The sequence below is a fragment of the Pelodiscus sinensis genome, chromosome 14 (assembly GCF_052426305.1).
Source record: "Pelodiscus sinensis isolate ZL-2025 chromosome 14, ASM5242630v1, whole genome shotgun sequence".
In the NCBI taxonomy this organism is placed as follows: Eukaryota; Metazoa; Chordata; order Testudines; family Trionychidae; genus Pelodiscus; species Pelodiscus sinensis.
Genome location: NC_143065.1, coordinates 21,157,118 through 21,181,868, shown reverse-complemented (window position 1 = coordinate 21,181,868; position 24,751 = coordinate 21,157,118). Strand labels below are relative to the sequence as shown.

General features: G+C 42.8%; 1 protein-coding gene across 10 annotated transcripts in view; it reads right to left on the bottom strand.

Annotated features, from left to right (window-relative positions):
• MYO5A (myosin VA) overlaps nucleotides 1–24,751 on the bottom strand; it is a 186,419-nt gene that overhangs the window by 16,137 nt on the left and 145,531 nt on the right. For 2 of the 10 annotated variants that reach the window (XM_075897261.2, XM_075897259.2), the window contains exons 25-33: nucleotides 24,253–24,366; nucleotides 22,322–22,468; nucleotides 21,350–21,403; nucleotides 20,345–20,572; nucleotides 13,172–13,272; nucleotides 12,478–12,558; nucleotides 9,308–9,506; nucleotides 6,671–6,745; nucleotides 3,808–3,901 (exon numbers count right to left, since the gene is read on the bottom strand). In XM_075897261.2, the coding sequence (XP_075753376.2) occupies nucleotides 3,808–3,901; nucleotides 6,671–6,745; nucleotides 9,308–9,506; nucleotides 12,478–12,558; nucleotides 13,172–13,272; nucleotides 20,345–20,572; nucleotides 21,350–21,403; nucleotides 22,322–22,468; nucleotides 24,253–24,366 (1,093 nt within the window). The remainder of the gene's footprint in view (nucleotides 1–3,807; nucleotides 3,902–6,670; nucleotides 6,746–9,307; nucleotides 9,507–12,477; nucleotides 12,559–13,171; nucleotides 13,273–20,344; nucleotides 20,573–21,349; nucleotides 21,404–22,321; nucleotides 22,469–24,252; nucleotides 24,367–24,751) is intronic. The other 8 variants (XM_089782022.1, XM_075897267.2, XM_089782018.1 and 5 more) reach the window with 7 other exon arrangements.

Here is a 24,751-nt window from a genome sequence, read left to right as displayed (position 1 = left end):
CCTCTAGGACACCTGGCATTGGTCACTGTCAGAAGATGGGCTACTGGGCTAGATGGACCTTTGGTCTGATCCAGTATGATCGTTCTTATGCTATCGTTAAGGATGGTTTGGATGCCTTCCAACCGTATCTGTGTTAGGTGCAGCATTCCATTCCATTCCATTCCATTCCATGAAGTGGAAGGAGTTCAGACTGGGATGTTTGACCCTTCTGTGTTCTGGATCAAGAGGTTTGGGAAGAGTAGGATATTGATGGGTGATGAGTGACATCTAAAACAATTTGGGAAGCCAAAACGACTTGAGCCATCTGAGAATAGGAATGACCACAGCTCCATCCTGCTGGATTTTCCTCAGATGCAAGAATGGATTTGGTGAAAAGGCATGCATGAAATATTTTGACCAAAGGAGCAGAAGCATTTCTCTACTGCAGTCCTGACTTGGAGCACTTCTGGAACAGTACATCTTGCATTTCCTGTTCTCTTGGGATAGAGGCTATGCCTAGACAGCAGGCTTCTTTTGGAAGAAGCTTTTCTGGAAGAGCTCTTCCGAAAAAACTTCTTCTGAAAGAGAGCGTCCACACTGAATGGACACTATCTTGCATTTAAGCTGTGATTACTATGGACAGTACCAGGGCACCTGTGCTTTTTCCTCTTCTTTTGAAAGAGCTCCCTCTTCCCCATTCATATACGCCAATTTCTGAAAAAGCTCTTTTGGAAAAAGGCTTTGTCCTCGTAGAAAGAGGTTTACCAACGTCGGAAAAATCCCTCTGTTCTTTCAATTTTTTTTGAAAGTACGCAATTGCAGTGTGGACGTAACTGGAGTTTTTTCAGAAAGACGGCCATTTTTCCGAAAAAACTCTGCAGTGTAGACATACCCGGAAACAGGTATCAAGACAGATAACCTCCAGTATTGGAATACGCTATGCACCAGAAAATCATGTAGCTCCCTTTCGTAATCCTTTTCTGTGGAAGCTCTCTGCCACTGTATTGTGTATTCCCAGGAAGTACACTGCTGATAGGGTAATCTGGTGATAAACACACCCATTCCACAAACTGACAGACTCTACTGAAAGCGGGACAGATCTTGCTCCCTGGGGTTTGTTAATATAGAACACTGTTGTCATATTGTCTGACACCAGTTGAATATGCTGGGATTGTATGAGCAGTAAGAACCTTTTGCAGGCCTCTCAGTTCTAAAAGGCTTTTGTGCATCTTGGATGCCCAAGGAGTCCATGCCATTAATACTATAGAATGATAGGTCTGGGAGGAACCTTGAGAGGTCACCAAGCCCCGTTTCCTGCACTCATGGCAAGACCAAGCACCATCTAGACCATCCCTGATAGATGTCTGTCTAACCTGCTCTTAAATATCTCCAGTGATGGAGATTCCACAACCTCCCTAGGCAATTTATCCAGTGTTGAACCACCATGACAGTTAGGAAGTTTTTCCTAACGTCCAACATAAACCTTCCTTGCTGCAATTTAAGACAATTACTTCTTGTCCTATCATCAGATGTTAAGAAGAATAATTCTCCCTCCTACTTGTAACAACCTTTTAGGTACTTGAAAACTTATGTCCCTTCTCAATCATCTCTTTTCCAGACTAAACAAACCCAATTCTTTCAATCTTTCCTCATAGGTCATGTTTTCTAGATCTTTAATCATTTTTGTTGCTCTTGTCTGGCCTTTCTCCAATTTGCCTACATCTTTCCTTAAATATGGAGCCCCAAACTGGACACAATGCTCTAGTTAAGGCCTAATCAGCATGGAGTAGAGCAGAAGAATTATTTCTCATGTTTTGCTTACAACACTCCTGCTAATACATTCCAGAGCGATGTTTGCTTTTCTTGCCACAATGTCACACTGTAGACTGACTCATCTACTATGACCCTAGATTCCTTTCTGCAGTACTCCTTCCTATGTGCTCATTTAGATGAATGCTCCATTCTCACAGGGAGACAGCAATGAACAATGTTTTCTCAGGAAGGGAAGAAGTGAAGAGAACTTCCACGCACATTTGCTCTCCCACCAATCTAGAGAGTACAGCACTGAGAGGGAGTGTGACCAACTTATCCATATTGTGTTTACTTGGCAGGTATGCTGTCTGAAGCCAAGCCAGCAAGCAATGATGGTGAAGTCTCACAAAGGATGTTACATCAGTATTCTGTGTGTCCCAATTACGGCCTGGGGGCAGGGGAAGTGCACGAAGTTTTCTCCGCCCTGCCAGAAACACACACCGACATGCGCTCCTGGGCAGGGTGGGAGGAGACTTCGCGTGCTCCCCGCCCCCAAGCCCTGATTGGCCTACGGGTGGGGGAAGCGGGGGAAGTTTATTCCGCCCCGCCCCCACCCTGATTGGTCTGGGGGCAGAAGGAGGAGTGCGCGAAGTCTCCTCCCACCGCCAGGGGCATGGGTGCCTAGGGGGAACCTCTGGGAGGTGGGAGACGTCACACGCTCCCGCATCCCCAGATCAATCAAGGGTCTGTGAGTGGGGAAGCAGGGAAGTATCCTGTCCCCACCTCTTCCAGTGCAGCCCAGGGCCACTTCAAAAATTTCTGAGGTGGCCCCCAGCAAAAAATTATTGCCCACCTCTGCAGTTTTGTAATCAACCTGGCCTTCCGTTTCCTTGGTCTTTCCTTTTTTCTCTTCATCTTCTTTTATATAGCTAATTAGTTCATTTTATCACCCGTTTATCATGTTTACTGTTATGGTCACCTCGTATGCTATTTCACATATATTCTATGTATGCTAAGTAGATTTTAATTGTAGGATTATAGATGCATAAGATTCACAGGTATTAGGACTGATGAGTGTGCATTAGATATATATGCAAAGTATGGCTGGAACACAAGGCCGTCAGGTTGAGGCCTGTAAGGTTTTAGCTTAGCTATTCTGGGCTGACATATGCCAGCAAGGTTACTAGATTGCCTGAAAGAGTGGGCCAATGGCCAATATTATGGGAAATATGTTGTAATGTGCCTGTCTGGAGTGCAAGAGTGTAACATCATGGGATGTCCTGCAGTGACCGCAGGTTACCATAGACCCTGTTTTTACACTCATGAAAATAAGGGGAATTAAGATGACAACATATATAAAATGGGGCCCCCAATATTCATGGGGTCTGGGAGTATAGATAAAGAAAAGAGGACTGAGCTTTCATGCATAAGTATAATATGTTAGGTGTGGTCAGAACAACAGTATAAAACAGGTTCCCTGGTTGGGTAAAAGTGGGAAGACCCTGGGAAGACCTCACAGGGATGACTTAAGCTGGAACCACCCACCTATCTCAATGGCCACTTTTAGAGAGATCCACCCAACTCTGAAACTTTTGGGTTGGTGAGTATGGATATGGGACTCACCAATATCCATCAGTGCATGGATGCTCTCAAGTTGCATCAATTGGTATGCAGTGTAACGTACAACCTACCCTACAAATGAGATTTTTTTTGAACTTATGCTTTGTCTGTGGTTACTGTCCTCATACAGTGTGTGTTCACAGAGCCTCCAGATCTCCATCTTATTTATCTTTAAACTGTTGCAGCAGGAGCTGGACTCATTGTAATTTACCACAGAACTATCAATTCGTTCAATTTAAAATAAAGGCTACAATCAATATTAACTACAATTTTAGACAATATCATTACAGAGCCCTCAACAGGCCCACCGAACTCTTAGTAGATCTTCCATTTCCATGTTAAGCTAACATTGGTTTGTGCTGCTTAAGACTCATTGCCTTACTAAAAAACAACATACAAACAGATTGGGCGCAACAGGAATTTGAACAGATTCTTCACACACAACGTTATAAATACCTTCCAGTTCACCAATCTTTTTAGCAAACACTTTCAGCTGCTTTTTCAGCTTGCGAACTGTCTTGTCCTGCTTTTCAAGCTGCTCCATTAAATCCTGTAAATGAAAAGGAGAGAGAAGATTCAGGTACTAGACAAATGCATTGCATGGGAAGCAAACAGGACAAGTATTATTAGTGCTACAAAAGGGACCGTGAGAAAAGCTGAAAGGAGATGCCACCATCTGGCTGAAATTTGCAAGCCTGCACACTGCTTATAATGCAAGCCAAACATTGTCAAGCTGCAGCGTGATGGAAGCAGAACTCTTAGGCAGATATATTGTGCAGATGCCTACATATCCTGGTCAGTGATGATGGTGAGTGCAAGAGATTGTATAACAACATGAATTCAAGAAGGCTCCCGTTGTACTGCTAACCTCAACTTCTGCACCCTCTATTCCTGCCCCTATGTCTGTCTTTAGCCTCACAAAATGGAATAGGATTTTTTTTAAAGGGGGGGAGGTACAACACTCAAATTCAACTTTATAAAACACATTATATTTGTTGTAACCCTCATGCATTTTCTCTGCCATACCACCATCTGCCTGCTTTTATCACATTTACTTAAACTGTAAGCTCACTGGGGTCGAGACCATATTTTTGTTTGGTGTTTGTACAGCACATAGCACAATGGGGCCCCAGCCCATGAACAGCTCTGTAGCACAGTCACAATACAAATCAGTAACAATAATATACTCATAGTCAGGGCTCGCTGAACTGCGGTGAGCCCCGCACACTAGCCGCGCTGTCTGGCGATCTGCGGGTGTGCAGATCACCCAAACCTGGCTCTTCCGGGTTGTAATCTACTCGCCACGGGCAAGTAGAATGCATTATTTGTTGAGCCCTGCTCATAGTGCTCTCTCTTATTTAAGGCATGACAACCCGGAAAGTTAGTACGCTGCAAGCGGGGGCGTAAATCTATAGCACACTAGCTTGACATACCATAAGCTGCTGTATGGACTCTGCTATTGTGCACTAAAAGGTCACAATATGCCTTGACTTACTGCTGGTCTGGAGCTAAGGACTTTTAGTGCATAGTACAAAGGTCTACATGCTGATTTAGTGAACATCAGGGTAGTGCACTGTAGATCTACACTGCACTTGCTGTGCACTAAATTGCTGTCAATCTGTGCCCTTCAACATCAAGTGTTTTGGAAAGGGACCTACCATCTTGTAATTTTATAATACACACTGTGGTGCACAATTTAAAAAAATTATATAATTTATGGAAAGCCTTTGAAGATGACATGAACACAGGAAAACTCAAAAGCCACTTAAGATCAAGGGTTTGAAAGCATATGAAAAGAAACTACACTCAATACATTTTGGTTCCATATTATACTGATGAAAATGTGAGGTAGCATGCCCATTCTGGACCAGAAGCACCCATCAGAAAAGCTATAATTCCCTAAATGTTTTGGAAAATATTAGCATGTCTTTGACAATTGGTGGGAAGCAGGCATAAAATAAGCACTTTTTAAGTGCCCCAAAAGAGTTTACCACCTAAAATGTGACAAAACTGCACGAGTCAAATTAAAGATCTAGTAGCCAGTGAGACAGAGCACCAGTTCATATTCAAAGCAGTGGTTAAATAGTTAACCAAAAATTCCCATTGACTTCCTTGTCCACAGACACAGCATTTCTTTTATTAAAATTAAAGACAGATGCATGTCTAAATCTACTAGAACTGCTCTCAAAATCTCAACCAAGGGATCTGATTTCCACATCATCACAAAAAGGCTAAACAAAATAAGTACATGTGAGCCTCTCGTTCATATTTGGAAACCCAGAAATGAATTTCTATTTTCCTGTTTTTTCCTTTGTTTTAGCTCTTGGTGAAAATTGTAATTAAAAAACTTAGGCTATGTCTACACTGGCGGCCTCTTGCGCAAAAACATGCCGGGTGTCTACACTGCACACGCATTCTTGCGCAAGTAAATTTACAGTACAGCATCAGAAAACAGGGCTTCTTCCTGAAGAGTTATTCCTCTCCCCACGAAGAATAAGAGCTCTTGTGCAAGAGGGCAGTGTAGATAGCCAACATGAATTTCTTGCGCAAGAAACCCCCATGTGTAAAATGGCCATCAGAGCTTTCTTGCGCAAGAGAGCATCCACACTGCCATGGACGCTCTTGCGCAAAGCACATGCCAGTGTAGACGCAATCTTGTGGAAGACTTTTTGCGCAAGAACTCTTCTGCAAAACAGTTCTTGCGCAAGAAGCTGCCAGTGTAGACATAACCTTAGAGCAAGAGATCAACAGAGAATTTTGATTCCATCGTATTTATAATAAATTGGTTTAACAATCTAATAGCAGGATACAAGTCCTACAATTATTTATTAACATGAATAATAGCTCTGGGAAGACCTATTATCAGGACTATCCGTTTTAGCGGGAACTATGTGTACCAGTCAGTCTCTGTAGGATCAGCCTGTAATTTTAATGTTGATTTAATTTTAATCAGTTGAACCAGATTTTAATGTTTCACCTTTAAAATGTTTAGCAAACAGCAAATTTGGAAACAAAGCATTTTAGCATCATTAGCTTCATGTTCAGGATGCCAATTTTGATCCCAAAATGTAATTTTATATCTAAAATTAGGCTGCTGTGATCACGCTACAAGACTCAGATTAGTAACAAACTGTGTCAAAACCAGACATTAACATTACACAAAGGACATTAAAGACTGACAACAAAAGCTGTGGGAAAAAGTTGACATTGTGAAGCTCTCTGTAGAGGATTTCTTTGGAGAGAGGAAAAGGCAGGCAGCTTGCTCTTCAGTTAATGCTTCAGATGAAGCAAACAAAACAAAGAAACATGATCTACATACAATCATCCGTTTGTAAAGTGAAATCCGATACGACCGATACTTCATTGGGTCATCTGCATATAACTCCTCATAAAACTGAAAAAATAGGTACAGATTTTTTTTCTCCTCCCTTTGAGATACTAATATTTCATCAAACACTGAATAAATAAGTCAGGTTCAAACAAAATTAAGCAGCTCATTTTGTTTTTAGCAGACTAAGTTTTATATTCTGCTGCTATTGTTCTCTCCATTTGCTCATAGACTACAGGGCTGGCTTTACGCCGATTCGCCTGATTCCCCTGAATTGCGCCCTAAAGCCAGAAGTGTGCTGGCGTGCTGCGGGAGGCGGCGTCGGCCCCGGAGAAGGGGTGAGTCGAGCACAGGGAAGGCAGAACTCTGCCCTATAGCTGAGGACTTAAAGGGTCTGTAACTGTTCTTTTGTATGCTGTGGGTTTTTCCCCGCCCCCCAACAAAAAATCCCAGCTGCCGGGGCCTGATCGAAACTCTTCGAATTGGGCCCCACACTTCCTAAAGCTGACCCTGATAGACTATATTTGATTAAGATGAATTAGCGTGAGTGCTAATTGGGTCAATTCTTATTAATGTTATTAATAACGTAACAGTGAGAATGAGACTAGGTGAGAACCTATGTCAGAAGATTATAAACTCAACGAATACAACTGACTATGAGAATACAGTGAACATTGAAAGTCATAGAAACATAGAAAACTAGAACTCCCTCCTTGAAAGAGGGAGAGGTCATCGAGTCCAGTCCCCTGCCCTCACGGCAGGACTCAGTACTGTCTAGACCATCCCTGATAGAGAGGTCTATTTAACCTGCTCTTAAATACCTCCAGGGAAGGAGACTCCACAACCTCCCATGGCAACTTACTCCAGTGTTGAACCACCCTGACAGTTAGGAAGTTTTTCCTAGTGTCCAACATAAACCTCCCTTGCTGAAGTTTAAGCCCATTTCTTCTTGTCCTATCCTCCGAGACCAAGGAGAACAATTTTTCTCCTTCCTCCTTATGACATCCTTTCAGATACATGAAAATTGCTATCATGTCCTCCCTCAGTCTTCTCCTTTCCCAACTAAACAAGCACAATTCTTTCAGTTTTCCTTTTAATCATTCTTGTTGCTCTTCTCTGGACTTTCTCCAATTTCTCCACATCTTTCTTGAAATATGGTGCCCAAAACAGGACACAATACTCCAACTGAGGCCTAATCAGCGCAGAGTAGAGCGGAAGAATGGCTTCTCATGTTCACATCAAGGAAACCTATTAATTCTTTCTCACTTTTCCTAACAGATAGTGGAAAAGAAGAATGCAGTCAGCCTGGCATTCTGTAACAGCAGACTCAGATTCCTAAAGAATGAATCTAAAAGTGGCAAGTAATATTCCCTTCTTTCGATGTGAAAAGAAAAGTTATCTGGGATGGAATTATGTGACTATATGTTATCTTTGGAGGCTAGAATCTATTGAGTATCAGTCTCCAAAAGGTATCTAGATACCAAAATACAGACTAAATATGTGAAAGGAGGAGCTATACTCACGGGAAAGCTTTAATCATTAATATTTTCCAGTGGGGGTAATATTATTGGAATAAACTAGTAAAAAGCTTTCAATCATGAACTTACTTCCAAGACCACTATCTTCAGCCTGTCACTTTCTGTCAAAACCTCAGACACTACCAATACAACCCCATATTAAGACTGGTTGTGATGTACTGAACTGGGAAAGAACCTCTCTCACTTTGTTTAGAACAGGGAACCACTAGTGTCAGCACAGGTAGGAGAACTCTCTTTCCCCTTAAAGGCAGCACAATTCAGTGTTCTATTAAAATTACATTACAGGAGAAACATTTTTGGGTTGTGAGTGACACGTGCCTGCAATATTTCAGGGCTCTCAGAGAAAATTCCTTTATTGGTCTGGTATGAACTCTGTATACCAGGAAGTAAATGTCTGAAGAGAAGAGCTTGATAGGCAAGGGAATCTGTTCATTTCTTCTTTCATTCATACAAAAATGCTGTCATTCCAAGCAGGGAGTTAATCCCCATTTGGCCAAGAGACCTCCTGAAAATGTTTGTTCCTCCAACATATACTGAATAAACATTGAGTGCAATGCAATGCTTGATCAATGTAATTTCAAGATGGGGGAATGAGGTCAATAGAGACTTTCTAAAGCAGTTGTGAAGTTATAAAAAGTCAGAGTTTTTCTAAAAACACCTGACACCTTGTGTAATTTAGGGCAAATACTTTGCAGACATTTATGTATAAATTCCAGGGATAATAGTCTCCTTTTAGGGATGCTTTGCCATATACAAAAGGGGGGCGGGTGTCAGATAATTAGCCCAATCCGCTTTTCAATGTGATGGTGGAACTGTAACAAGGGCTCTAGAAAGTTACCTCCAGCACAGTGTTAGTAATGAAAATCATACCAGAGAAATTTCCTCTCTCATATGAGGGGCTGAAATGTTATGTCTTAACAGTGTGAATTTTGTAGTTTAATCTATTAGTGTTATCCTACCTGCAAAAATGTACTGCAAACATCAATTAACTTGGGGAGTTTCCCATTTGAATACTGGTGACAGTATACGTGTCTCTGTATCTCTCTCTCTAAATCTCCTAGCATTTACATTGTAGTATCATCTCCCTTACCAGGTTTTCATTAGTCAGCCGTGTGATCTCATGCTGTAGACTGGCCTCAATCCGGGCCTCAGGGGGCAGCTGCAGATTCTGTGCTAAAAGCTGCTGCTGGCGGTTATTCTCCTCCTTCAGACTCTGAATCTCGCCCCGGAGAGCTTCCAACTCATTGTCGTGACTCTTTTTCTGGGACTGAAGCTGAGATTCTAGGAGCCTATAAAAACCCCAGCAAATGTGAGCAAGACACTTAGCATTAACATCCCAAACTCCCACCAGGAGTCTAAAGCATTAGTCGCTGCACAGGTATATTTAGCTGCTGACTTGCAAGGAAAAATGAAAAATGCAGAGTACTCTTTAAACCCTTCAGTATGCCTTCTGATTAAATTACCAAACAATCAAACAGTGGGAGACAGCAGAGTAATGCTGATGCATTTCCTGTGTTTGAGCAAATACTATCTATTGGTAGTACCGAAAACATGCCACAACATGTAAAATATCCATGAATATATTTTTGTCTGGTAGTTTCTACAGGGGCCAAGAACATTCTCCAAGTTTAAATAGGTAAAATAAGATGTAGATAATGCTTTAATAGGGCCCATATGGTATCAACAAAGAAATCCTTTTCTAGGTGAACTGATCAATAAAAAACTAAAACATTCAACTGCAAATGAACATAAATCAGCCTGATTTGATATTATAAACATGCATTAGAGAATTTCATAGAGTATTCCTATGTGTGCTAGGAATGTGAGTCAGGGAATGGAGCATAGGATTTGAACCCAAGAATGTAAATCTTAATCCTGGATGTAGCTCTTTGATTTTGTGAAAAATTTGAGTCATAAGTGATTTACCCATGTGAAATGGGGTCCTTGCTTCCAAAGAGTGCTATGTGAATTAATTAATATTTGTAGAACAGTATTAGGCTATGTCTACATTACACACCCTTAATGGCTGCTGAAATGTGGGATTCCCTTGAGTGTTATGTCTCACTCCTGGGGGTTTGCACCCACACACAGAGGAAATGGCATTAAGAGTGACATTGGCACTATCAGAAACACTTTCAGGGTTTAAATATGAATAAGGCAGACAAGTTAACTGGTGGCTACATTGAACAAGCATGTAAAGGCAAATAATAATTTACCTTTCAGCAATCTGCCTCTTGCTCTAGCGCTTGTGGACTATATAGCGCTAGAACAAGAAACAAAAGATGCAAAACGACCACGCTCCATCCCTCTGCATTGCATTCACTATTCTAAGTTAGTGCTTAGCAGACTTACAAAACAAGGTTAGGTTTAGGATATGTTAGCATAGGAAAAGGAAAGACATTAGTTAATAGCATCCATTACAAAGTATCTGTTTTGGTAACTACTGGTTTTTACATGTACAGGCAGTCCCCGGGTTACGTACAAGATAGGGACTGTAGGTTTGTTCTTAAGTTGAATCTGTATGTAAGTCGGAACTGGCGTCCAGATTCAGCCGCTGCTGAAACTGACCACCAGTTCTGACTTACATACAGATTCAACTTAAGAACCCCAAGTCAGCTGCTGCTGAAACTGATCAGCAGCTGATTCCAGGAAGCCCGGGGCAGAGCAACTGTGCCCCGGGCTTCCTGTAGTCAGCACTGGTCAGTTTCAGCAACGGCTGACTTGGGGACGTCTGGGGCAGAGCAGCTGGGGCGCTGCTGGGTTGCTCCAGTAGCACCGCTCCTCGGCGCTACTGGACCAACCCAGCAGCACCCCAGCTGCTCTGCCCCAGGAGTCCTGATTCAGCCACTGCTGAAACTGACCAGCAGCGGCTGAATCAGGACGCCTGGGGCAGAGCAGTTGGGGTGCTGCCGGGTTGGTCCAGTAGTGCCCAAAGCGGCGCTGCGGGACCAACCGGCAGCACCCCAGCTGCTCTGCCCCAGGGTCCACAACAAAAGCCTGGTCTGCTGGGGGGGGGGGCACACTAGCTGCGCCCCCCGCCCCCAGCAGACCAGGGACACAGGGAGCAAAGCGGCAGCGGGGGGGGGGGGGAGGGGTGCCTCGCCTCTGAGGCTTTGCTCTGGCGCCCGACCGCTTTGCTCCCGGTGCCCCTGGTTTGCTGGAGACGGTCCCCAGCAGACCAGGGGCACCGGGAGCAAACCCGCAGCCGCGGCGGGATCCCCGCGCTTCTGAGGCTTTGCCAGAGCAACGCCTCAGAAGCGGGGGACCCCCCGCTGCTGCGGGTTCGCTCGCAGTGTCCCTGGTCTGCTGGAGACGGTCCCCAGCAGACCAGGGGCACCGGGAGCAGCTTTTCTCGCCCCGGAGTTCAAGGTGGCTGACCGCTGCCTGTGAGCTCCGGGGCGAGAAAGCCCCGTTCGTAAGTGCGGATCCGACATAAGTCGGATCCGCGTAAGTCGGGGACTGCCTGTATAGGATTAACACACAATGCTAAACTAATGAGTTATCACAAATGGAAGACTATGGACATTTTAGGAAAATTTTGAGAGATGAACACATACTGTGAATGAGTGGCTATTCACTTGCAAGATGCTATGTGTACTTGGCCAATGATATGCCCAACTAGCAACTTGCACCCACATTTTCAGGTACTGCAGTGACTGTACGCTCATTTTTGCACATCTCGACATTTGAAAAATTCTTCCTATTTTTGAAAGTTCTGTTTTGAATGGACACATCTGTTAGCATTGCCCTCTCCAAAATTATTGTGCACAATTACTTATCCTCAGTCAAAATAACGAAAATAAAAAGGAACATTTTAAAAGAAAATAAAAATTACATGGAAGCTATTTAAACAACAGCATTAAAATAAGTTTAATCACTGTACTTCTTCAAACAGAAAAACGATAAGGCATACCATTTCCAAACATAACATGAAGGTAGACAAGTAACATATAGTTACAAAGTCTCTTTCATTTCAGTTGTAGAGCTGCCAGTACTTTATGTTGTCTGTTTTTATCCAGTGTATTGGACCATATTTCATGATTACAGCCATCTTAAGTTTTTAATGGCAAGCCTTTGTAGGTAGAAAGGTTCACTACCAGGCTTTGGGTAATTCTTCTACTCTTTGTAGAAAATCATAATGATCAATTATTTTTGAACTATTTATGCATAAGAAGCATTGAAGCTAAAGGAATTCCATAGCAGTGGGCACAGTTAGCAAGAAGAGAAAATGCAAAATTAAGAAAGCCCCAGTCTAGTAACCTGTTGGCTTGTTTTAACCCTTCATAAACCAGCCATAGTTCTCCATCCTCATTCAGCATATGATAGTCCTGAGGAGATGGTCTTCCATGCAAAATGTTTAAAAAATGCAAAACACAAAAGGGATACATGATGATGATGAGAGGACACGTTAACAAGGGGAGTGAATGTTAAATCACACATATAAAAGGGAGACATGATACACAATACTTTAAACTATACAGTTCTAAAGCTATTTAGTCAAACACTGATAAAGCGGGATTGCACAGAATTTCACTGAGCAAATCTGTTCTGAATGTTCAAGAACACAGTGTCGCTTACTGCAGTTGATACAATTACAAAACATGCATAATTATAAATTGCTATGACAACTTCTAGAGAAATGCTATCAAAGATAAGAGGAAGGGCACATACACACACGCAACAGAGGGGTATTATACAAAGGTAATATGAGCACTAGCGTCCATTACAACCATGGATGATGGAAACCCTAAGACGCTTGATTTTGCATTTATATATTAGAATTTAGAATATAAATTTTAATTTTACAAATAGCATTCTTACCCATCAAAATAAATGAAACCCCAAATTCAAATGCATTTAAAAAATCTAATCTTGTATCTTGATGTGACTCAAAGTATGGTGTAATGTAAGTAAGGTAGAAATGAGCTAAAAGTAAAATAAAAACAAAACATACCTGTTTGTTTCCTTTAGCCCAATATAGGCCTGGGCTATTTCTCCTTTGTCTTTCATCTTCTGTACATCCGCCAACAGGATTGTAGAATCTGTCATAGTATTCTGGGGGGAAAAACAGTTCCAGGTGAAGGTTTAACACTTCCAAATTAATGAAGGGCTAGATTTTGCCACTTTTACTCAAGCTGAATAACACCTTACTCCTTGTGTAATCCCACTGAAATGAACAGTTCTGCTTGGGAGAGGAAAGGTAACAGAATAAAACAGATAGCCTCTACCTGTCCTATAGACAAACTATCTTTTAAATAACACACTGAAATCAATCTAACTCTGTCTACGTGTGAGTGCGCGTGCCTATTCCTCCCTTTCCTCATCTTCCCATCAGCTAAAAGGAACAACATAAACCTCATGAAACAGTGAATTCACACTGCGAATTGAACTTATCTTTTGAAAATTATAAGATGAGAGCACCTAAGAATTCAAATGACAAATACGTTTAATCGTTGGCTGTGATTCATAAACAGTAACACTGATTGCGTTAGATTTGGAACTAAGGATGTTAAAGAGCAGTTATTTGGCTAATCGTGCAGTCGATACAATTTGTATCGACTACATGATTAGTCGACAAGGGGGCCACTCTGCAGCAAAGGTAGCTCCCAGAGCCTGCGCAAGCCAGGAATGAGTCCCAGCTTGCACCGGCTCTGGGAGTCACCCCTGCTGCATCTCTGCATTTTAAATGTAGTAAGAGCCCAGCAGCGTTCTTAGAGGGAACACTGGCCAGGACTGCACAGTCCCAGTTCACAATGGGTCCAGCAACACCCTATTCACGATGGCCCGGACTGGCCACGGGCAAAGACTGCTCCGCCTGAGGCCAGCCCCAGTTGCCACGAACAGAGGCTGCTTTGGCAGTGGCCCCTATTCATGGTGGCTGAGGCTAGCCATGGACAGGGACTGAAGTTGGAGCAGCCCCTGCCCATGGCCAGCCCAGGCTGCCGCGAATAAGGGCTGCTTCGCAGCTGCAGCACCTGTCCATGGTGGGGGGCCCAGCTCCCCATTGGGACTCCTGCAGACAGGGGCTGCTGCAAAGCAGAGGCTGCTTTGCAGCAGTCCTCCCTATCTCCCACCTCCAATAGAGGTAGCGGGGGATGGGAGGAGAGGGGAAGAGGAGGTGCCACCGTGGAGACAGTGCTGAGGGGAACCGGCTTTTAAGCCGGCTTCCCCTCAGCACTAGCTCCTGTCCCCCCCACTTTCTGCCTCTCATACAGCTAGCGGGGGGAACGAATAGTTGAGTACTCAACTAACCAATAGGGATGTTAAATATCAGTTAATTAAATAGTTAATTAACCTCATTAGTTCTTATTGGTTAGTTGACTATTCTATAATCCCCGGGCAGTCCCTGTCTGGGGGGAGGGATCTGAGCTCCCAGACCCGACATGAGCTGGAACATGGCTGGGCTGCCTGCCTGCCTCCTAATACATTTTAAATGCAGAGCCGCAGCGGGGGTCTAGGACCCGGTGCAAGCTGGGACTGAGCTGGGCTGCTGGCCAGCCTGCTAAAACAATTTTCTGTCAAGGGGCTGAAGAGGGGGGAGGTAATGCGTGTAGTCTATAGCATTAACCTATAAGCTTTTGCTTATCGGTTAATCAACTATACTATTACATCCCTACCTACTATCCAATAAACTTGGCCTTATCAGGTAGTCAAGTAATTGACAACTCGCTTACATCCCTATTTGGAACCTCACAAATAATTTTCATTTCCAGTTTTATACATTTTTAAAGGTTACTTTGGAAAGTCTGAAGTAATGTAGACTGGCAAATTCTGCAAGTAAAAGAACATCACCAACTGATTTGTTCAACATAGAAATCAATGTACTTAATTCAGTCTTTATTGCTGCATTTCCCCCTTTGTTTTCACTTATGCTTAGTAAGATTTTTATCTGATTTCACCAACCATATATGTCAAATTGTTTTTCATCTTTTGTCATTCAATGTGGATGATAATGTGGTGAAGCTGCATGTCTTTATTGGATACAATAAACTATCTCCTGACATTGCTGTTTTATTCTAATAACAATTAAGTCCCATTTCTCCAAGCAAGACTACTACAACTTACTTAAGACTAAGTCGATATAGAAGATAATTACACCATACGTCTCTATATTCAGAACGCAGTTTTGCCAGGTTAGCGCCTTATTATAGTACAAGTGACAAAGCACATGACCTCCCCACACAGTTCTCCTAGAGCAGTGGTCTCCAACCTTTTTACATCCAAGATTACTTTTTAAATGACAGAACAAGCCAAGATCTATCGCCCCGCCCCTTCCTTGAAGCCCCGCCCTCTCTATTCTCCTCCTCTCCATCACTTGCTATCCTCAACCCTTACACTGTTGTTTTTTTCCCCCAATTCTTTTGTAGGAAGAGGTTTTTCCAACATTTGGCCTGTCTAGTCTGGACCAAATGACAGAAAAACCCTTTCTTTTGGAAGCATCTTATTCCTTGTGGAAAGAGGAATAGAGGGGTAACCAAAAGATTATGTTTGCCCTTCCACTAAAAGAAGTGGAAAAACAAACGCATCCCTGGATGCAGAAGAGTTTTTCTGGGATATCTCTGGAATCCTGAAAAACTCCTGCAGTCTAGCCGTACCCTTGCTGGGTTGAGACAGGATGTGTAGGCTCTGGGGTGGGAATGAGGGATTTGGGTGTGGGAAGAGGTGAGAGGTGCAAGCTCTGGGAGGAAATCTGGATGCAGGAGGAGATGGATAAGGGGACGCTGGGTCGAAGAGGGGGCTCCAGGCTGGGCAGTGTTGGGGTCAGATGTAGGGCTAGGTACTAAGCAAGCCACAGACTTCTGGATGTGAGGGTTCAGGAATTTGGGTTGGGGTATGAGAGGGGCTCAGGGCAGGGGGTTCCAGTGTATGATAGGCTCGGATGTAGGATCTGGGGGAAAGGGGAGTGCAGGAGTGTTAGGATGCTGTGACCAGATGGGGACTTGGCCCCAGTTGGGGATTTGTTGGCCAGGCTTCATTTTTAAATAAAATACTATGTCAAACACAAAAAGTTTCTTCATTGTCTTTTTATTTCTGAGAAGGACAGGGAACCTGTTTTCTGTGGGTCGGTGACCCCTGACTCAAAAGTCAGTTGGAGCCACACAAGTGAGATGCAAAAAAAAAATCTCCTCCAAACCTCCCCCTCCCTCCAAGCCTCACTAATGTGGCCCCAACTGTGTTGGTGGGAGCAGAGGACATAGTACTCGGGAAGGGTGCTAGTGGGTGCTTCGGCAGGGGACAGGGTGCCAGTGGGGAGAGGGTTCTGCAGCAGGGGACAGAGTTCTGAGGCCAGGGGCAGAGGAGAGGGAACAGGGTGCTGGGATGGCAGAGGACAGGGTTCTGCAGCAGGGGACAGAGTGCCAGTGGGGACAGGTTTCTGCAGCTGGGGACAGGGTTCTGTGGGTGGGGACAGAGGGGTGGGAACAGAGTTCTGTGACTGGGGAGTGGGAAGAGGAGACGGGGGCAGGGAACAGGAGGCGTATGGAGGGCAGGGGCCCGGGGTGCCAGTAGGGGTAGGGAGTCTCCTGCACCTGCCTCCTCCCAGGATTTCCCCCTCCCCTGAGAGAAGCTGGCTCACGCCTCCTCTGGGCTCGACTCCCCCACCTACGGCGCGGAGAAACCCCCGCGCGTGCCTGAGCCGGGGCCGACTCCCCCTCCCGCGGCACGGGGAAACCCCTGCACGCGCCTGCGCCAGGGCTGACTCACCCCTTCCGCAGCGCGCCCGGCATGCCACAGACCTGTGGGAGGGGAGCAAGCAGGACTTCTGTCCACCCTGCGGGAAGCCAGCACTATCTCCATTGTTGCTGGAGGTAGGTAGTGGGGCTTCTTAGGGATGGGGGCAAAATGGGCAGATAGGGGGGCGAATGCCTCGCGGTCGACTGGTCAAGGCCTCGAGATCGACCAGTCGATCGCGATCGACCGGTTGGTGACCACGGGCCTAGAGTAATCTTTCCCAACTATAAAACCATAAGCATAAGAAATTATTTTAAAACTTACAATGTTATTCTACATTTTTTTAAATAAGTAGTCCTGTGGCACCGTAGAGACTAACAAAAATATATAGTATTATGAGCTTTCATGGGCAAAACCCCCTTCATCAGAAAAGTTCATACTGTATATTTTTGTTACTGTCTATGGTACCACAGGACTACTCATTTTTAAAGTTACAACTAACATGGCTACCCCTTTGATACATTTTTGAAGTAAAACTGCTATAATTCTATCTGCCAACCCAATCAAGCTTCAACTCAATGTATTTACGTATTCTTATATTAGCACCGATGAAATAAATTCTATTTACTCTCATATCTCCAGATTTGCCACACAGAATACAGTTAAAGTAATATCTGAATGAAAGGCCTTCATTACAAACAAAATGTATGGAATATAACTATGTCCTTCTCATCTCTGTGCCTTGTACCTCTCACCTAAAACCTCTAATCAAGTAACTTGCTGCCTTTCTTGACAAACATTTTTAGGTTGTGGTGCTGTGGATTCAAGTTATGCAAGTGTTCCCTGTGACACATTACAACGTTAAAAAACACTAAAAGCATTACACAACACTGCAATTTTTCACAGCACTGACTCTTCCCCCTGGAACTGTGTTGCTTGTACTCCCCAAACACCTCTGATTAAATACATTAATTCAACTGGCTGCATACATTGCATGTTTTTTTAATTTAATCTTTAAGTTACCATAAACTATCAGTATCACCTTCACTCTGAAATGTTAATATGCTTGTTTTAAAGAACTTGTAGAATTTTCGTATTCCGTTAGAAGAAATGAGAAAAATTTCTTCAATTACTGCAAAACGTGAGCACTAAACTTCAAACACATCCAAGTTATTTGTGAACTAGTGAACTGACAGCTCAAAATATTTCATATTTGATAGTGTTTTTAGCCTGCAAGAAATCTAGCTTACAGCAGTGAAAAACGTTTACCTTATCCTCCTGGAATTAAATCAGCAAGCAGGAAAAAAGAGAAACAATTAATCAGCAAATTCTGTTCCTGCCATAGCTGTCCAAACTAACAATAAAAAATTATCAGCAAACTCATTGTCCATTCCACTGGCCACCTTTTTATTTCTTTGTACTCAAACAAGTGTGAAAATAACACAAGCACCTCGCAGTTAGAAATAAATTTAGTCTAAGATTGATTTATCATATTTAAAATATCACAGTAACTGGTTTTGTACTAATTATAACTAATTATGCTAAAAATTAAGCCACAGGTATCACAGACTTTCAGGATATTTAAAATCACCTCTTTAGAGTAGAGGTGGGGGAGTGTAACTTCCTGGTGGGCTTACCTAGCTCTGGATAGCTTACTCCTCCAATCCAATTACCATATCTAGACCCGTCAACAGGGGGAGGCAAAGGGGACAGTTGGCCTGGTGATTCCAAAGGGCCAGTGGCTTCTGGCTGGTGCTGATACTGACAGCGGCAGCAGCCAGAGCACCAGATCTTTTAAATTGCTGTCAGAGCGCTGTATGGCGCTAAAACCTGGGTAGGTGCTGGAGTGCTCCCAGTGGGCACTGAGGGCTCGATGCCCTAGCCCCACCACTTCCATCCCTGCAATTAGGGACCCCCACCTTCGCACCTCCTTGTCTAGTCTGTTAAATCTGTCGGCTTCCATTAACATATCTACCTATTTGGTATTCTCTGCAAAGTCCTAATGTTTTTAAGTTCAAGAGCTATTACTCTCAAGTTGAGACCTGCTTTTGAAACTGTTAAAGCTCCTAGATAGCTCAGATCTACAGATGTGTTCTCCTTAAAGATATGTACCTCAGTGGATTTTGATGTTACCTATGGCTCTTGACTAACATGGCAACTGTACCCATCAGCTGAAATATGCACATTGTAAATTATCTTTTTGACTCTTCCTTGTAACGTGGAAAGAATGCCGGGTGATCATTTATGCTCATTTCCTGCTACATTCCACTGAACTATGAGCTGGGGGATCGATAAGAGGATTTCTGCAAACTGTGGTATGTTTGCCAACTGAACTAAATATTCATTAGGGGATAGTGCCACTCGTGTTGTGTCACACCAACAGGCAGTTGGCAGTGATTTTGCACTGCTAACAGAGTAACTAATTCAAATGATGGGGGTGCTCTGAACTTTCTGCAACTGGAAATGTGCTGTATTTCTATCAATGCTCTTCAATTATTTTTGCTGACAACTTCTAAGTACGTCTAGGCTTAAAGATTTTGTCTGAATAAAGTTAAACCATTAAGCATGCACTGAGAAGTCAGGGGAAAGAAATACTATTGACAGCTAAACCAAACTTTAAATTCCCTTCTTTGCCAATTCCTCACGTTAATAATCATCTGAAGATCTTGGCCAAATATCAATAAATCAGCCCTGGTCTGGCCAACTAAAGATATGTTAAAGAAAACTGTTGAAACTGGTCCAGTTAATGGGCTCTCTCCACTTTGGCCGATTCTAATTTTGTGTGCTTGTAACTATCCCTGCTCACCCCTGGAGAGGCTTTAAAGGACCATAGATTGAGCCAAACAAGTTTTCCTCCCCATCACAAAACTCTCACGTAAAAAAATACAGGTTGAACCTCTCTAGTCCAGCACTATCTGGTCCAGCAACATCCCTGGTCTGTCATGACTTAGTTAGCAGGGTGTCTGCTTATCATGGATGGGGCCAACTTTCCCACAAAGTTTGTTTACAGCCACCAGTCCTGACTCTGAGTGTTATTTAACTCTAACTCATCTCTAAATATATCTTGTAATGGCCCAGCAAGCAGTGGAAGTGTTGGTAATGCTGCTAGGCGTAAACATTTTTTTATGCTTTACGTACTTACTTCCTTGTGTCAATACAGTAAAATTGTATAACACTAACACTTTGTTATGAAGAGAGCTAGTAACCCTTGGCTAGGCGTAGGCTTATATAGAGTGCACCGGTACAGTCCCAGATGATTATTAAGTAGTGCTGCAAGCTTCAACCACTTTATTCGCCTTGGTGAAATAAAGCGAGACTAGTTCATTTTAATATTGGCCTTCACTGATTCCACACTGGTCATGTCCTGAGGGTGCCAGACTAGATAGGTTCAACGTGTAGTAGCTTTACTGTTGTAATTTAACCTTACTTCCCAGGATATCTTCAGGCTCTTACTTACCTTGGGTTGAATAGCCTCCTTCTGACTCACCAGCTGAGACCTCAGGATGAGGACTTCTTCCTTGCGCACCTCCAGCTCCTCACTCACAGAGGTCAGCTGTTCCAGGAGGACTCTATAGGCAGGAGCACCAGGAGCAGTCACCTCTGGAGAGCCCTTCTCCATAAGAGCCTTCTGCAACTCATTCAGCTCATTCTTCAGCTTTTTGTTCTCAGATTCAAGTTCTTGACGCTGCCAAAGATAAGGACATCCCCATCACTTAGCAGAAGCCCCTCTTCTCCTCTACTACAGGTATAGAGAAATACCAACCACAGGATAGAAATGTTAAAACCATGAGTAACTAACAGGAAAATCTCTCCCTTTTCCCCAATCTCTTTGCCATAGGAACAGTGCCAAGGATTTCACGACTTGGTCTACCTTCTGTCTGAAGTGCTAAACCAGAAACATTTTACCCCACTCTCCTCTGGCTACCTCCATAAAGGCTCAGCTGAAAAATGTCCACTAATTTCTTTCTCTTCTCTACTCTTCCCGTGCCAGAAAATGCTGAAAGAATTTGTATTAGATCCATGCCAGCTTGGTAGGGCTATCAACATTCTGCACTGTTCAGAAGATGCTAGCAGCCAGTGGCTCTCTCAGATGGTCCTGGAACATAACTGCCTGTTTGGTTTGGCCCACCATATGCAACAATATCAGCAAAACCAGAGGCTGGGTTCACTGGCGTATTTATTATACAACGCAACCTTAAATCCAGTTTAACTAGCCTGCAGAGAAGCCCCTGTGTATAAGGAGCAATTCCAGTAGCATGGTCCCCTGCTATGCTTTCCTACAGCACACAGAGGACAATTATGCACTCAAGTGTCTATTGAGGAGGCTTCCTCTGTTTCTTTCTCCGGATGACTTACATCCTGAAGCAGGAGAAGAGATATTACTTACAATCCTACCTAGTGTAACTGCTGATAATGTTCTTACTAATCCTTTAAATACCAGAAGCTTCATATCCAGAATTACCTTGAGTGACTCATACTCTAGTTCTGCGCCTCTCATTGGGGGCCTCTCCTCCTCCTAAGAGAAAACACAGACAAAAGTAAAAATAAATTCCATCTTTCATCTGTTACTAACAGGAGTCAAGGCAGAAAAAGGAAAATGTGCATTTTGCTGTCATGGTGGGAGTTAAAGCTATCCTTCCTGAGCACTGAATTATAGTGTGTTTAGCCCTATACCTCTGAGCATTTTGTGTGATGTGTTTACATTGCCTCGTTTCATCTACTTATTGTGATAATCATAGATAAATAAAATCAGGTGCAAATCAGTAAGTTATTTGAATACAGACAGAAAATCTATTCTAAATACTGAATGCAAAAAAGTTCAAGAAATCCATCAACAGAAAGGAACTGACAAACAGTTACCAAAATAGGATTCATATTTCTAGAAGTATTTCAAGAATGTAAATCAGAGGAAAGCCTAAAATATCCCCTAGGGCTGAACAATTGTAAACGATGGATCTGAATCCAGATCCAAACACTCTGGCTTGATTCTTCCTGTACGGTAAATACTGAAGAGAATGAGGAATTATTTAAATAGAGTATTAAGTGTCAGACCACTTAAAGCTAGAGTCACAATTTTCAAGGGGATTACCCTCAGCTTCCACTGAATTTAATAGTGGGTTCCTTGAGCAACTTTGAAAAAAATAGAATCAGTCCACTCCTCCCTTTTTGGTTTCATACCAAAAGTAGTTGGACCAATACAAAGATATTACCTCACCTATCTTGTCTTTCTAAGATCTGTCCACTTATTTTAAAGGCCACAACATGGATTTAGGAGCCCGAGTTTAGGTACTATGGCTTGTAACTTTTGGCCAAACAAAGTAAGAACTAATGAAATAGATGGTTTTATGGAAGCTGTTCGGCAGACAGCACTGTCTGTATGTTACTAGGTGGGAACAATCTGAGGGCTTCATGTGACTGCCTAGATGCAAGCTACCCTTGTCTTGGTGCGGAGAGCCTGTTCCTCCTTCCTGTCCAATTCATCCTGCAAGGATTGCTTTTCCTGCTCCAGCTCTGTAACCCGTTTCTGCAGCTTGAGGAACAGAGACATGTCCAGCGGTGGCTTTTTCTCACTTGGCTCCTGCTTGAGCAAGAATACAGCAGAGTCATGCAGTGTCATCATCCCACGTCAAGAGCAAAGGATATTGTGAGAAGAGAGGGGAGAAAGATTGGGGAAAAGAGAAACATAAGGAGCATACATACGTTATTTTATTCTGAGAGCTGCAAACTGGCACCCAAACTGTATCACTAACCTTCAAAAGGTGATTTTAAAAGGAATTGACTAGTATAATGGGTATCTATCCTAGAGCTTTAAAGGCAGAAAGAACTAGATACTAACTCTAAGTCATAAAGTCTAATTAATCATACCTCTTTTTCTTACTTGTTTGGAGGGGGGAAAGGAAAAAAGAAATAAGTTTGTGGTTAGACTCGCTGTGAAACAAACTAAGTACAGGCAAACTTCTAATTTTTTAAACTATTAGTGTTAGGTTCTTTAGTTAAAAGCAACGTGTTACATAATTTATTTACACCCACCATTAAGCAACTCAATAAACTGGGGTGAGAAATATAAGAGTTGCCAGAAGAAAATGATTAGGGTACATCCAGCAGTTTCTTGCCCTTTTTTCGTGTACTGGTTGGACCTCCTTGGTCTGGCACCCTCAGAACCTGAACAGTCCCAAAGGAAAGAGGTCCGGCCTCTGACATGATTGTGGGGGGGAGGGGGAGGAGAGCAGTTGGTGGAGCCCTGCAAATCTGTGGATATCTGCTTTATATTTGAGGGTATCTGCATCCACAGATGAGGATGCAGATATCCACGGGTCATTTTTGCGGATGCAGATACAAATTTTGCATCTAGAACCCTGATAATTTGCAGATATCCACTTTGTATGCATTGGTATCCACAGCTCATTTTTGCAATTACAGAAATTTTGTATCTGCACAGAGCTCTATAAATAAGGCTGCCAGCCAATGTGAGAAAAAACATTTGGCGCTCATGAGAAATGCTATTACATGCCTTTATACACGACGGTTTCCATCTATCCATAGAGATGAGGTATCACTATGCCAATGTCCTGCTAAGTAAAATACTTCATGACATGATGGGGTCTAAATTAGCTGTTACCACTAAACAAAGAGATTTTGGGGTCATTGTGGACAGTTCTCTGAAAACATCTGTTCAATGTCAAAAAAGGTAACAAAATGTTAGGAACCATTAGAAAAAAGGATAGATAATAAAACAGAAAACATTATGCCACTCTATAAACCCATGGTATGCCCACATATTGAATACTTCATTGCAGTTCTGGGTAGGGATGTAAAAGGTTAACCGGTAAGCCTCACCCTTAATGGTGAGATCTGAATAATATTTTACGACACTGGTGCAACAGTTTAAGTCCGAGTAGTACTCAGCTATGATACTTGTAGCTACACTCCTATTTATTGGAAGGATAAGTAGCTATTATTGTGTGTCTCAACTTTTAAATATATAGTATAAAGATTGCTTTTCAGGCAACCTCGGGATATTTTTGAGTCCCCGTTATTGAGCATGCAACTGATTATACCTGTAAAAGTTGCCCAACAACCGTGTCACATGTATAAATCAGGCAGCTGTGACAGCAAATACATTATACTCCTTTAGGATATAATTTAGGGATGTAATTTACAGAAAATTAAAAATATATTTTTACTTAAACCTTTTTATGTAGAATTACATAGATACAAGGATATACGGAGTCATTCATTTAAAAAATGGGATCCTGTGTACTAAAGCCTTAGATTCTTGATGTTAAAGTTTGCTAGTCACAAAGAAAAGATGGGCATAGATTTGCTAGTGATTAGTGAAAAGTACTGAAGTTTCTCTAACGTTACCTCCATTCTCAGTGGTAAGTCTTCTGCCTCCGTAATCTCAGAGCTAAATGTATATTCAGATTCATTGCTGCTGTGTGTGGAATCTGTTCTTTTGTGTCCAGGCTTGGGGATGCTCTGAAGTGCAAGTAAAATGAGTTAGTACCAGCATTATAGTCACCTGCCTGTAACTCAGTGGTTAGTTTCTAGTGCTCAGTTACTCTTCAGCAAACATAACTTAGAGAAAAGATTTGAGATTCCTGCTTCCTCTGTGTCACCTGAAGCCCAGGCATATGGGAGACATTCTGTACTCAATATTATGAGGACAGGTCAGCTTCTATGAGAACTGTAGGAGCAGGAGAAGTGAGCAGTAATGAATGGGAAGGAAAACATGTGTTTATAGGGAAGGAAGTGGCAGCCCAAGATTCAGAAGTGACAAAGACCCTCTGAAGTTTTGCATTCCACTCTGTAATTTCCTCCTTCTCCTGCTATATACACATAAACAACTTTAAAACTATTGCCC